Source organism: Anarhichas minor, unplaced genomic scaffold (assembly GCF_050575085.1).
Source record: "Anarhichas minor isolate MPS153535 unplaced genomic scaffold, ASM5057508v1 ptg000002l, whole genome shotgun sequence".
Classification (NCBI taxonomy): domain Eukaryota; kingdom Metazoa; phylum Chordata; class Actinopteri; order Perciformes; family Anarhichadidae; genus Anarhichas; species Anarhichas minor.
Genome location: NW_027466448.1, coordinates 10001 through 25315, shown reverse-complemented (window position 1 = coordinate 25315; position 15315 = coordinate 10001). Strand labels below are relative to the sequence as shown.

At 42.8% G+C, this 15315-nt stretch overlaps 1 protein-coding gene across 1 annotated transcript in view; it reads left to right on the top strand.

Moving 5' to 3' along the window:
- Positions 1-1180: 1180 nt before the first annotated feature.
- mctp1b (multiple C2 domains, transmembrane 1b) overlaps positions 1181-15315 on the top strand; it is a gene marked incomplete at its 3' end in the record, with an annotated part of 24124 nt that continues 9989 nt past the window's right edge. Inside the window, 5 exon segments of the mRNA XM_076093074.1 lie at positions 1181-1826; positions 12252-12375; positions 12451-12593; positions 12695-12774; positions 14232-14355. Coding sequence (XP_075949189.1) covers positions 1359-1826; positions 12252-12375; positions 12451-12593; positions 12695-12774; positions 14232-14355 — 939 coding nt within the window.

The following is a 15315-nucleotide window of genomic DNA, read 5'->3' as shown; positions in this document are numbered from 1 at the left end:
AGATGAGACCGTTTAGTATTTAGGACTCCAGCTCCAGATATACTATTAAAGAAAGATCCCAACGATGTATAAGACCTATAATAACAATTACAATAATACTATTTGTAATAACTTTTGTTTGTGTACCACAAAAACAATGTGACACAAAATAAAATCTTGGTTTTCATCTGAAAGTGTCTGTTGTCTTACATCAATAAGTAAACGTGTGCATTTTTAAAAATAATTATTTAATTAATATTTGTTCAATGTTTGTCTAATAAAACATTTTTTTAATTACAAAACTGTCAAAAGGACTTGAGGGTTTTTTCTCAAATCCAGTGCAGCTAAAGTACGAGGAAGTGTCATTTAGTGTTGGTTCTGTCGCCCCCTGTGGACTAAAGTGGTAGTGTCTCTGAGCACCAGACTCCCTTTAAAACCTCTCATGTTACTGCAGCAGGGTCTGACAGTCTGCCACTCTGAGTCCTGGTCCTGGTTCTCCCGTGCCTCCCTTCCCTCCAGCGGGTCCATCAATACGTCCTGGGTCTCCAGCAGAGAGGAGAAGCTCTGCTCCTGGAGGAGGAGGAGGAGGAGGAGGAGGAGGAGGAGACGCTGCTGCTACAGGAGCAGAGCTCTCCTCCTCCCTCTGGAGCTCCGGATCTGGGTCTGTCCACGGTGGACCGGTCTCTGCTGGAGGATCTGGGTCTGTCCGCGGTGGACCGGTCTCTGCTGGAGTCTGAGCTGAAGGAGGTTCTGGTGAACCTGCATGAGTTCATCTAGATTCACCAGAATCCGACCCGGTGGCTCCGATGACGAGCATTAAGAATAACTCTATAGAAACAGACCATCTTCTCTCTGATGGTCTCTTTACTGATGGAGGTCTGTATTTAGTTATTTTATTTATTCTTTTTTCAGGATCATTTGAAGTGTTTGTTGTTGTAATACCCATTCTGGCCGCTAGATGCTTCGTTCTAATTGAACATAAGGTGGTGGTGCACTTTCATTAACTGACAAAGTTGCATTCATTATTATTATGTTTTGGGCCACTAGGGGGCAGCAGAATGAGATGTAAACACAACACTGACACATCACACACACACACACACACACACACACACACACACACACACACACACACACACACACAAATAAAGAATGTGTGGTGGGCTGTAATCCGTAATCTCCCCAACACGGACCAGGTGGAGGCGGGTCCTGGTCTCATCTTTCCCCGCCTGGTGTTGAGGAAAAAGGGGGATGGACGACCCCGACCACCGGAACCAGTCTCCCGGGTGTGTGTCGGTGTAATAGTGTAGTTGTTGTTGTTGTTTGTGTGTGATGCTTCAAAACAGAACGCGTTAAATTGGTCTGCAGGATCTGCAGAAATGGAGCCGAGCGACCCGGACGAGAACGAGAGCGGCGCGTCGTCCCAGCAGCAGACCACGATGTGGAGACAGTTCCAGGCCAGAACCAAGCCGCTGCTCAGCCCGAAGCTGGGCTCCAGAGACCCGGAGGACAAGAAGGACCGAGGCGGCGGGTGGATGTTCAAGAAGATGAAACGGAGGGAACACGCCGTCCTGGACCGGGTGATCTCCTCCTCGCAGCCGGACCTGCTCTTCTCCGCTCCGCTCTGCGGCAAAGCGCCGACGCACAGCCCGAAGAAGTCCACGGTGGCTCACCTGGTGCAGTCCCACCACAAGAGCTCCTCTCTCGGGTCGGCGTGCCTGGAGAGCCTGGCCGAGCCACCGAGCGGCGACAGCGGCAGCAGCGGCGGAGGAGGAAGCGGCGGTGAGGCGGCAACAGCTGCTGCCGCAGCGGCGGAGACGCAGATGGAGAGCCGGGACGAGCAGCCGGTGAGTTCACCAGTCTAATGTGGTGGTTTTGGTGGTTTTGGCCTTTTAATGTGGTTCTAGTCTGCAGTGATATCTAATCTCTGGTTAGTGGATGTGAGGAAGCAAGTCTCGTGCCTCATAGCAGGAAATGATAAACTAAATATATAGATCACTAGTATCACTATATCACTATATCACTAGTATCACTATATCACTAGTATCACTATATCACTAGTATCACTAGTATCACTATATCACTAGTATCACTATATCACTAGTATCACTATATCACTATATAACTAGTATCACTATATCACTATACCACTAGTATCACTAGTATCACTAGTATCACTATATCACTAGTATCACTATATCACTAGTATCACTATATCACTATATAACTAGTATCACTAGTATCACTAATATCACTGGTATCACTAGTATCACTATACCACTAGTATCACTATATCACTATATCACTAATATCACTAGTATCACTAGTATCACTAGTATCACTATACCACTAGTATCACTATACCACTAGTATCACTATATCACTATATCACTAGTATCACTATATCACTAGTATCACTATATCACTATATCACTAGTATCACTATATCACTGTATCACTAGTATCACTATATCACTATATCACTAGTATCACTATATCACTATATCACTAATATCACTAGTATCACTAGTATCACTAGTATCACTATACCACTAGTATCACTATACCACTAGTATCACTATATCACTATATCACTAGTATCACTATATCACTAGTATCACTATATCACTATATCACTAGTATCACTATATCACTGTATCACTAGTATCACTATATCACTATATCACTAGTATCACTATATCACTAGGGAATGTGCACATTTCATTAAAACACACAAATAAAATAAAAACATGTTTCACTTTATCACACACACAAACAAATAAAAAATAAAGTATATATAATGCAATGCCACATAACTAGTGGATGAACTGTTTTTATTATCAATAAATCTCTATTATTGATTATTTTCTCTATTAATCCCGGAGAATTAGTGAAAAATCCGATCACAGTTTCCTGAAGCTCAAAAGTGAAGAATTCAAATTGATATAAAACAAAGAAGCAAAACCTGAAGAGTGAGAAGCTGGAACCATAAAAGCTACTCAACAAACGACTTCACTGACAAAGGTTACGCTCACTTCAACTTACGTGAACTAAAAATACACAGTAGGTGCTGCAGGAAGATGTATTTTATTTCGTAATAACTGAGATGTGTGTTCTCATGTTCACACAGGAGACAGAAGGTATTTGAGTTGTGTTTCATGACTCACAGAGCAAAGGCAGTAAATGGATTAGCTGGAAATACTTAAAAATAATTGTGGATGATGAGTCAGCTGCAGGAACACGGATGTAAGAACTTCGATACGTCAGAAACAGAAATATGAGCAATCGTTAGATTTGACAGCTTTATGGCTCACTGGACCAGAACCAGCTTTTAATGTTATTGGTTTTCTGTTCCTGTTGTGAGGAAGTTCTGCCTGCCAAAAGGTCCGATCCGAACACTCAAACATTTCAGTTTCCCCCTCAATGTAAACGTGTCAGCGTTAGCTGGAGAGCTAACTGTCATCGGTAGTCTCTGGGCAGCTTATTACAGTTTTAGTGGCCGAATATTATCAGTGCAATCCTACAGCAAACACTAAAGTACTACACTGTACTACACTGTACAACACTGTACAACACAATACAACACAATACTAGAAAATAGATAAATACATTACAAAAGTATCAGAATTATAAAAACAATGAGAGTATGTGATGGCAGTGCCAGAGATGAGGGAGTGTGACTGCAGTAGTCCTGTCAGCGGTTAGATGGATACACCACCAGAGGTTCTTGAGCATCAACATCTGGACACACACAATATGATGCAGTTTGCTGCTGCAGAATTAGAGATGAGCCGCGGACAGACACAGAGGTGCACACTCACTCACACGTGGTTCTCCTGCTGGAGATGATGGTGATAAACTTACACAGGATGCAAAACAGGCGACTCCCAAAACAAACACAACAACTAATTCTGTCCGACAGGCCGGTAGACACACCTGGTCAGCAGGTCACACAGGCGGAACACATCGCTGAGGAGGGGAGCTGCAAGATGAACAGGAAACAGACTTCCATCATCAACAAGAGACACGACAGGAACAAAACCTGGAGAACAAAGACAGATGAACTAATAAGAGCCTCTAGAAGATGATGCTAGATAGTCCTGAATGTTACACTTAAAACCAGCAGAAACGCTGCATTTAAAATATAAACTGTCGTTCATTCGTTTGAATTTTGTATTTTTATGCACGAAAAAGAAGCGGCAAAAAAAGGCGTGATCGTGCATCATCTGTAAACGTTACGTTTGCTCCCTTCTTTTTAAATTCGTTCTGATCCGTGAGATTTATGATCCGTAGCGCCCGGAGCCAGCTCACACAGAACCAGAACCAGAAGTGTCTTTAACTTGATCTCTGACACCTTCTCAAATAAAGCAGAGAATGAATCAGAGGAGTGTAGATGTGAAGCAGGAGAAGAAGGCTTCACATCTGCTCTTAAACATCAACTGTAATCTCTTCAGTACAGCACAGTGCAGATGTCTGAGTTCCTTCAGTTGTGGAGGTTCGTTATGAGGACGAGCACATGATGAAGAGAGATGTAGCATCGAGGAGCCGAGGAGCCCTCATGTCCGGAGGGAGATCGTGAGATAAAGATTTAATGTTTTACCAGCAGATGGATTGTGTCAGCAGCTCAGTGAGCCGTACAAACACTGTACTTCTGTGTGTACTCGTGTTTGTTGGAGGACGTTTGTAGACGAGAGGTGAAATACATTTCTTATGGAGACTATTGTTGTTCCTCTTCATGTCGTGACCTGCATGTGGGCACATATCACACGTCACGCTGCAGGAACATCAGAACATCAGCCGAGCGGCTGAGTGATGAACACAGCAGGTAGCCGTGGACGCCGTCTCCACGGTGAGGGTTGCCAGGTTTCCATTGGCAACCATTTTGAAAAACCAGTTGCTGGTCTTTGTTGCAGCAAAGTCCTGTAGCAACACATCCATCTGAACGGCAATGAAATACCTGAAGAATAAGAACAACAAGCTGTTTGAGCAGAACAGACCAGATCTGAGTAAAACCAGACTAGATCTGAGTAAAACCAGACCAGATCTGTCTAAAACCAGACCAGATCTGAGTAAAACCAGACTAGATCTGAGTAAAACCAGACTAGATCTGAGTAAAACCAGACCAGATCTGTCTAAAACCAGACCAGATCTGTCTAAAACCAGACCAGATCTGAGTAAAACCGGACCAGATCTGAGTAAAACCGGACCAGATCTGAGTAAAACCGGACCAGATCTGAGTAAAACCAGACCAGATCTGAGTGAAACCAGACCAGATCTGTGTAAAACCAGACCAGATCTGAGTAAAACCAGACCAGATCTGTCTAAAACCAGACCAGATCTGAGTAAAACCAGACCAGATCTGAGTAAAACCAGACCAGATCTGTCTAAAACCAGACCAGATCTGAGTAAAACCGGACCAGATCTGAGTAAAACCAGACCAGATCTGAGTGAAACCAGACCAGATCTGTGTAAAACCAGACCAGATCTGAGTAAAACCAGACCAGATCTGAGTGAAACCATACCAGATCTGAGTAAAACCAGACCAGATCTGTCTAAAACCAGACCAGATCTGAGTGAAACCAGACCAGATCTGGGTAGAATTGGACCGGATTAGAGTAGAACCAGACCAAATAGAAGTAGGATAGGACCAGATCACACAAGAATCAGACCAGATCAGGTCTGGGTAGAGTAGGACCTAAAAGGACTAGAATATGGCCAGACTGTCATTGAACTGTCATTGAAATATGGCTGAAAAGTTTTGTTTTTGTTTCACTTTGAGCCACATCTTCAGTTAGAATGTTCAAACTATTCCAGTAAAAGTACAGAAACACAGAGGTTCAAACTGTAATCTCTGTGTTTTAGGACTCTAGATTGACCTTAAATGTGTCTGAGACCTCAGCAGACTTCTGTCAGTCAGGCTTACTCCACTGGAGAAGGATTATAGCCGAGCCAACCAGCATGCTCCCTCCTCTTCCTCCCTCCTCTTCCTCCCTCCTCTCATTCAGCTGTAACACCGCCTGTGGTGAACCTTCTCGCTGCTTCTCGGAAGTTTTTCTTGGCAACCTGGAATCGCCTTGGAAGTACCCTCCGTTTTCTCTCCCACATCTCTCCCCCTCTTTGCTCCCCTCTTTGCCTCCTCTGTATCCTCTATCCTACCCCCCCACCTCCCCCGTTCGCCCTCCCCGACCCTGGATCTGTTTCTAAGAGGATCCCCGGTGGGCGAGTCCCGTCTAGTGAGTCGAGGGCTCCTTCGCGCTGCCTCTTGGGATGAGTCCTTCTCCCTCGCTGCCACATGTGGTCGTCTGCTGTCGGTGAGCATCATCGCGCTGATTAGATCTGGATGATGAGGTCTGAAGTATTTATTACATCCAACCCACGTCCGCCGAAATGTAACTTATTGCTCTTAAAGTTCAAGTTTTTAGACTTTTTTTTGTTGAGATTTGTACTGAAAGTTTGCACAAAGATTACTACGTGGAAAGTACCCAAATACATTCAAGTACTTTTCTATTCTGAGAATTGTACTTATATTCTCATTTTCTGATACTTTTACTTCTACTCCACTACATCTCAGTATCTCAGCAATACGGTAACTTTAGTTACTTTGCATATTCAGATCAATAATATAAAATATAATAATTTAATAAATAAATTATGAGGAATTATTTTAGAATACGATAATATAAAGATTAGGGAAAAATTCACCAGCTATCAGCATTAAATTCATTAAAATGAGCTCCGTCTCATCAAGTAATGAACATTAATGCATCAATAATTATAATATTATTGTGATTCGGGCCACTTGGCATAAAGAGTAGTTGTACTTTTATTACTGGTACTTTCTTTATGTCAATAGAGTTTTGAATGCTAGACTTTTACTTGTAACAGAGTATTTACAAGGTTTAAAGTATGAGCTTGTGTATCAGCATGTATCTGTACTGAAAGTATCGGCAGTAAAAGTACTCATCATGCAGTACAATGCGTGTTTCTGTTGTAGCCGCTCCAGGTGGAGCAACTTTAAATACTACACAGAGTTAGTTTAGTCCAGATCATCAGCGACATCATTGATTAGATGAGAATGTGTTTCACAGATTTTTAACTTCTTGTGTTGCTGCTCAAGAAAGACTATTTGTTTACAAGAATAATAAAGAAATGTGCATTCTTTTCTTCATTAATTGTCTTTTTTTGTCAAAAATTAATCAAAAAGAACCGATAAGAGTATCGATAGCAGTACTAGTATCAATAGCATCCTAAAGACACTCGTCCCTACCTCGGACTACACCAGGTATTTAAATGAACCCACGGTAGAAGTTTAGATGTTAAATCTTCAGTATGTTGTGTTTTATAAGCTTATTACATGTTTTAGAGGTTAAATAATAAGTAACTACAGCGGTCACATGACACAGTGGAAATACTCCAGGAAAGTAAAAGTGCTTCCAGACGCTGTGAAGACATCGAGTTCCTCTCAAAGAGTGTGAAGCTGCATTCACAGTATTGATGTTAATGGGCCCTCGAGGGTCTGTATTGGCTCCAGTATGTTAATGGTCCCTCGAGGGTCTGTTTTGGCTCCAGTATGTTAATGGCCCCTCGAGGTTCTGTATTGGCTCCAGTATGTTAATGGATCCTTAAGGTTCTGTATTGGCTCCAGTATGTTAATGGACCCTCAAGGTTCTGTATTGGCTCCAGTATTGATGTTAATGGGCCCTCGAGGTTCTGTATTGGCTCCAGTATTGATGTTAATGGACCCTCGAGGGTCTGTATTGGCTCCAGTATGTTAATGGGCCCTCGAGGGTCTGTATTGGCTCCAGTATGTTAATGGTCCCTCAAGGTTCTGTATTGGCTCCAGTATGTTAATGGACCCTCAAGGTTCTGTATTGGCTCCAGTATTGATGTTAATGGGCCCTCGAGGTTCTGTATTGGCTCCAGTATTGATGTTAATGGGCCCTCGAGGGTCTGTATTGGCTCCAGTATGTTAATGGGCCCTCGAGGGTCTGTATTGGCTCAAGTATGTTAATGGACCCTCAAGGTTCTGTATTGGCTCCAGTATTGATGTTAATGGGCCCTCGAGGTTCTGTATTGGCTCCAGTATTGATGTTAATGGGCCCTCGAGGTTCTGTATTGGCTCCAGTATTGATGTTAATGGACCCTCGAGGGTCTGTATTGGCTCCAGTATGTTAATGGGCCCTCGAGGGTCTGTATTGGCTCCAGTATGTTAATGGTCCCTCAAGGTTCTGTATTGGCTCCAGTATGTTAATGGACCCTCAAGGTTCTGTATTGGCTCCAGTATTGATGTTAATGGGCCCTCGAGGTTCTGTATTGGCTCCAGTATTGATGTTAATGGGCCCTCGAGGGTCTGTATTGGCTCCAGTATGTTAATGGGCCCTCGAGGGTCTGTATTGGCTCAAGTATGTTAATGGACCCTCGAGGGTCTGTATTGGCTCCAGTATTGATGTTAATGGGCCCTCGAGGTTCTGTATTGGCTCCAGTATTGATGTTAATGGTCCCTCAAGGTTCTGTATTGGCTCCAGTATGTTAATGGACCCTCAAGGTTCTGTATTGGCTCCAGTATTGATGTTAATGGGCCCTCGAGGTTCTGTATTGGCTCCAGTATTGATGTTAATGGACCCTCGAGGGTCTGTATTGGCTCCAGTATGTTAATGGTCCCTCGAGGTTCTGTATTGGCTCCAGTATTGATGTTAATGGTCCCTCAAGGTTCTGTATTGGCTCCAGTATGTTAATGGACCCTCAAGGTTCTGTATTGGCTCCAGTATTGATGTTAATGGGCCCTCGAGGTTCTGTATTGGCTCCAGTATTGATGTTAATGGACCCTCGAGGGTCTGTATTGGCTCCAGTATGTTAATGGGCCCTCGAGGGTCTGTATTGGCTCAAGTATGTTAATGGGCCCTCGAGGTTCTGTATTGGCTCCAGTATGTTAATGGGCCCTCGAGGTTCTGTATTGGCTCCAGTATGTTAATGGGCCCTCGAGGTTCTGTATTGGCTCCAGTATTGATGTTAATGGGCCCTCGAGGTTCTGTATTGGCTCCAGTATTGATGTTAATGGGCCCTCGAGGTTCTGTATTGGCTCCAGTATGTTAATGGACCCTCGAGGGTCTGTATTGGCTCCAGTATGTTAATGGGCCCTCGAGGTTCTGTATTGGCTCCAGTATTGATGTTAATGGGCCCTCGAGGGTCTGTATTGGCTCCAGTATGTTAATGGCCCATCGAGGTTCTGCCGTCGTGTCACGGAGGACGTGAAGAAGACGGACGACCGGCTCTCCTTAGTGGTTTTATCGACTTTGCCTCCAGCCTCCCTCGTTCGTCTTCACTCGTCTGTAGTGACGGACGCTGGTTTCTCACTTCTTCTTTTAAACACAAAGATCCGTCTTCTGCTCATAAATAAATAAAGTAGAGCTGCAAAGATTAGTTGATTCATTTATAAGTCGATCAAAAAAAAAAATCTTTTCTTTTTCTTAAGTAAAATTGTCAAATATTTGCTCCTTTTCTCTGTCATATATTCTATTCAATGAGATATTTGGGTTTCTTGAACTGTAGGTCGCAAAGAACAAATACATTTGAGGACATTTTTTTAACGACCAATGATCAAATACTTGATGAGTATATGAATCAATAACTCAAATACATGTTAGTTGCAGCCCTAAAATACAGAACGCTGATGTCACGTCACTTGATGACTCGGTACAATGGATGTAGGATTACCTCGTTAGTTTGGACAGACGGGTGTTTACCAGGCAGTGAGGGTGCAATTGAGTTAGTTGCATTGTGGGAAATGTAGGTGTTTTGACCCATAACAGAGAGAGTTACGATGATGAGCGACACTAAGATACTCTGCCCTGGAAGTTGGGTTAGTGTCTTGCTCATGGGCAGAGGCAACAGTTAATCTTATTTGCAGATTCATCGATACTTAAAAATAATCCTGACGCTGCAGATGTGTGTGTGTGTGTGTGTCTGTGTGTGCGTGCGTGTGTGTGCGTGTGTGCATGTGTGTGTGTGTGCACACATGTCCTAAAATAAGTGCAGCTGATGGGATTGTGTGTGAGCTGCTGCTATTCTCAGGTTGGCGCTCTGCTTGCTGACAGGCTGTTGATCCTCTGGAGCAGCTAGTTACTCTGGTTACTACGAGTACTCAGAGACTTCATGCTCACAGCACCGACCGCTGTTTCCCTTCAGGCCCTCGCTTAGTTGTTCAGGCCTTTGATTCAGAGCAGTTTATAGACATGTCATTATTTTATTCACGTCATTTATTTTATTTAAGTTGTAAAAATGTAATTAATTTTTTACTGTTATCGTATTAATTCATTATTTTTTGTACTTTTATTCCATTTCATTGTTATTTTAAATTAATATCTTTCTGTTCAGTGGAATTTCCGCAGATTGCAAAATGTCAGAGCAGAACAACTTGGCACACTTTAAACGTTTTCCGCTTCAGGAAACAGTTTGTGTTTCATAATGTGTGCAACAGGAAGCAGACGCTGGTATGATGCTGATGAAGTGTTTAGTAGTATTCAGTAGTAAGTACGAGGTATTAATACAACACTGTGGAAGTATTCAACTATGTAAGTCCTGCATTCAAAACCTTACTGAAGTAAAAGTATGAATCAGCAAAAATGTACTTAAATTAAAAGTAGTGATTGATGTGGAGGTTGGTGGTTTTACCTGGACAGGAAGTAACTAGTAACTAAAAGAAGATCTGTCAGAATTGATTTGGTCTCACTTTCAGCTTCTCAGACGGAAATCTTTATTTATCTGAAAGCTTTAGTTACTTTTCACATTAATACACAATATACGTCTCTGGTAGAGACCTGTCAATCACTGTGTAGCCCCGCCCTAAAGCATCCCCTGCTTTATGGTCTGTTTGACTCTAAATGGACCATAATGTACTAAATGAACATCATGCTGTATTGAAGAAGACTTGAAACTAGAGATTGAGACCATAAACTCATGTTTACAATGTTTACTGAGGTAATAAATCAAGAGAGAAGTAGAGTCATTTTCTCATAGACTTCTATACAACCAGAGGAGTCGCCCCCTGGTGGACACTAGAGAGAATGCAGCTTTAACACATGAAGCTTTGACTTCACTCTGCAGAGGTTGTCTCGTGGGTAAAACGCTGTGTGTAAAGTGTAGTGACCGATATGGTGCAGCATTCTTTGATTTCTTAAAATACACTCTAGAACTCAGTAATTATTAATTAAAGTATTGAAATCGTGTGAAAATGAAGCGTTCATGACCTCCTGTGGTGGACGTCTTCAGACGTATTTAAGAAGTAGTCTCTGGACGGTGAGCTGAGGCCTCTCCTCAAACCCCACAGTGGTATAAGTGTTCATGTGTTATGTAATTATTGATATGGAAGTATTGATCTGTGTAAGTGGATACGTGTGTGTTGGCAGGATGCAGCATCCCAGCAGAGTCGTCCTCTCACGTTTGCAGTGATGTTTGGAGATATTAATGTTTCATATGAATCTGTTGCTTACATACGAGCGTATTAAAGGAGCACTCAAACATTTCATCAACTTTAATCTTAAAGTTTAATAATTACAGCAATTGAATCTGATCCAATAATCCAGACTTTTTATTTAACATTATTGATGTGTCATGTTTCTCAGAAGTTTGTTTTTATTTTATATATATATATTTATATTTGTGTGTCGACACCAAACAAGAAAACAACCAATGAAGCGCTCCGCCTGCAGCCTCGAGTCGTCCGAACTGATCGAATGATTTAAAACCTGCAACAGTTTTATCATCATTACAAATAACACGACGTCAGAAATGACGGTTCTGAGTGCTGGACTTTCTCCAGGAATCATTTGCTCTCTTTCAGTTGTTTTGATCGTATCTGCGCTCTGACGATGTTATCGAGCTGTTGCAAGACGACAGAAACGTTTAGAAACTCTTTTGCATCATGTGGAGTCATGAAGCAGCGTTGATGTCTGTTGTGTGTGTTGAGCTTCTGCAGCAGTGAAAGTGCGAGTTATACAGGAATGAAAAAAAACAGCAGCACTGTGATCAGATGGGAGGAAGCACTGTCTGGTGTAGCTTCCTGTTAGCGGTCGCCCCTGGGACGAGTCACTGAGCTCAACACTTGTGTTGGCGGTGTGTGCAGGCACGAGAGAGGAAGTGAAGGCTTCACATCAGCAGCTTTCCTTTATTACTCCTCTCAAAGATGTCGGTGAGTTTACCTGTGAGGCTTGTTCCGTGCAGATTGTGCAGTTTGTGATGAAATGCATTTTGATTCATTCTGTTTTTCCTGACAGGGAATCGGGGCCCCGGGCTCCTCGGGGGTCGCGACCGGCCGAGCCGCCTCCAGCTCCTCGGGGATGTACAAGCTGGAGGTCGAGCTGAAGAGAGGACGCAATCTGGCCGTCAGAGACAGAAGAGGTGCAGTTAGAACATCTCTTCTTCTTGCTGCTTTGTGTCTTCATCCGTCACAACTTTGACTCGTCTTGTTTTCAGGCAGCAGCGATCCGTACGTGAAGTTCAAGCTGGCTGGTAAAGAAGTGTTCAGAAGCAAAACCATCCACAAAAACCTCAACCCGGTGTGGGACGAGAAGACCACTCTGATCATGGACTGTCTGAGTGAACCTCTGTATGTGAAGGTAAACACACACACACACACACACACTCAAGCTTTTCCATATGAATTATAAATGAATGAACTCAAGAGTCAGCAGAGATTGGTTGTGTTGCTGCTCTGCAGGTGTTTGACTACGACTTCGGCCTCCAGGACGACTTCATGGGTTCAGCGTACCTTCACCTGGAGTCTCTGGAGCAGCAGAGGTGAGTCCGCCTCCCCTTCACCTCTGTGAACTCAACTCTCCTCAGCTCCATCACTGCACCTGTGCATCAGATTTACCTGCTCTTCATACTCCAGCCACAACACAATCATACAATAAGCCATATTTGGATATTAAAAATAGCAACATTGATGTGGTTGTTGTGTGTTTTAAACGCAGTTTGTTTGGTAAAGTCTGTTCAGAGCATGTGGAGATATTAATGTTTAAAATCAAGAAAACCGTTTTGTAAATCTGAGGTGAAGGTTTCGAGTAGTTTATCATCAGTAGACTGTCAGCTTTAAGTGGTTCTAACATATTGATCCAGAGAAACACTGAACATAAAACCCTTCAGAAGATCTCGTTAAGGTGTCAAATTAAGAACGACTACCTGAGAGTCTCTCTGAGCCTTTAGAGAGAAACCTGCTGCAGCGTGTTCAAGTCACAGCGAGGGAAACTGCCCTAAGTGTGGTGAGAGAGAGAGAGAGAGAGAGAGAGAGAGAGAGAGAGAGAGAGAGAGAGAGAGACTAGAATAATTATTCTACTTATCTCCATTCGGTTATTATTTCTGTTGTTTCTGCACATTTTGTCTGTTATTCATTTATTTGTAATCACCAGCTGGTCCTGGATCAGAGGTGAAGTGGCTTCAGCTCTACCAGAGTCAGTGAAGCTGTGATCACCAGAGCATTGATCACTGAGCCTCTTCATCACTGAGCCTCTTCATCACTGAGCCTCTTCATCAGTCACCGTCTCTGGATATCGATCGTTGTCTCTCATTACAAGAAAACAAGAAAACGACTCCTCTTGTTGATCTTTTCATGAACTCTCAGTTGTTCTGGTTTTCTAACCGTCACACGTTCTCTTGTATACAGACCAGGAGACGTGAAGTCAATGCTTCACGTGTTAAAGCTGCATTCTCTCTAGTGTCCACCAGGGGGCGACTCCTCTGGTTGTATAGAAGTCTATGAGAAAATGACTCTACTTCTCTCTTGATTTATTACCTCAGTAAACATTGTAAACATGAGTTTATGGTCTCAATCTCTAGTTTCAAGTCTTCTTCAATACAGCATGATGTTCATTTAGTACATTATGGTCCATTTAGAGTCAAACAGACCATAAAGCAGGGGATGCTTTAGGGCGGGGCTACACGGTGATTGACAGGTCGACACCAGAGACATATACATCACTCCTCCTCAGTCCAGATATGGTCACTTCCTGTTCACTGGTTGGAAAAAACAAGAAGGATGACGACCAAACAACAAAAGAGGCACAACAACATGAGAAAACCAGCTTCCATGTTTGTACTTCTGGTCTCAGACGGTGGAGATTAATCTCTCAGTTGAGATCGACTTCTGAGGCTTTGCGTGATGAAAAATCGGTTCCATTAAAATCGAAAGATCATGTTTTTCATGCAGTATTCTCACCTGCCCCCCCCCCCCCCCCCCCCCCCGACGTGTGCTGCAGGACGATACCTGTAACTCTGGAGCTGAAGGACCCTCAGCACCTGGATCAGGACCTGGGCTCTCTGGATCTGGCTGTCACCCTGACACCTAAAGACAGTCCTCTAGAGGAGCGACGAGACTCCACGGTACGAATATCTTCATGACATACTGCGAACAAAAACTGTTCTATTTAAGGAAAGTGAGGTATTACGGTTAAAAGTTATTGATCAGTGCAGGCTCGATTTTATGGCAACTAATGATAATTCATCAGTGTTTTGTTGATTAATCCTGAAGTACGGAAGCCCTGAGAGGAAGTGAAAACAAATCTAATTTCTAAATCTGATATTAACTGTTTTCTCTCCTGTTTGTTTAAGATCAGCTGGGAGACAAAGGTTCTAGGATCCTTTTTATTTTAAAAGGGTTTGTTTGTTGTAATGCTCATGTTGGCCACTAGAGGCTGAGGTGCACCACCTCCATGTTCTAAAGATAAACAAAAGCAACCATGTTTTCTTCCAGGTGAGGTTTAATGTATTCATTCTAAACTAAAGGTACATATATTGTTTGTGTTATTTATGTAAATTAAAAATCACCTGCAAGAATTATTTTCCTCTTATTTAGAACCCAGAGGTGCACTTCAACCTCTAGTGGCCAACACGAGTATTACAACAATAAAACACTTCCTCACTGTTTAACGCCTGTGGGCAGAAAGTATTCGGGTGTTTTGCTCCTAAATGACCTAAACCTTTAATCAGCTGTTCATTTTCTATCCACACACTAATACATTAATCTAGTTCTCCATCGGGTCCCAAACTGGGGTTCGGGACCCACAATGTAGAATAACAAGATCAAAAGATGGAGAAGCAGAAAAGATAAAGATATCTGTTTCAGAAAATGATTTTAATTTGATCAAACTCACCTCTGATCTGATCTTTGCTGTTCTCCTTGTCACATATTGTATTCTAAAATAATTCAAACAGAGTATGAGTGTTTGGTGTAACTGGTCACCACTGGTGTGAAGCCAGTGACGGAGGTTCACAAGTTGCTTTGTTTAAAGGTTGGGAATCAATGTGCTCTTCTGTTAATCTATTAATCTACTCATCTACTCA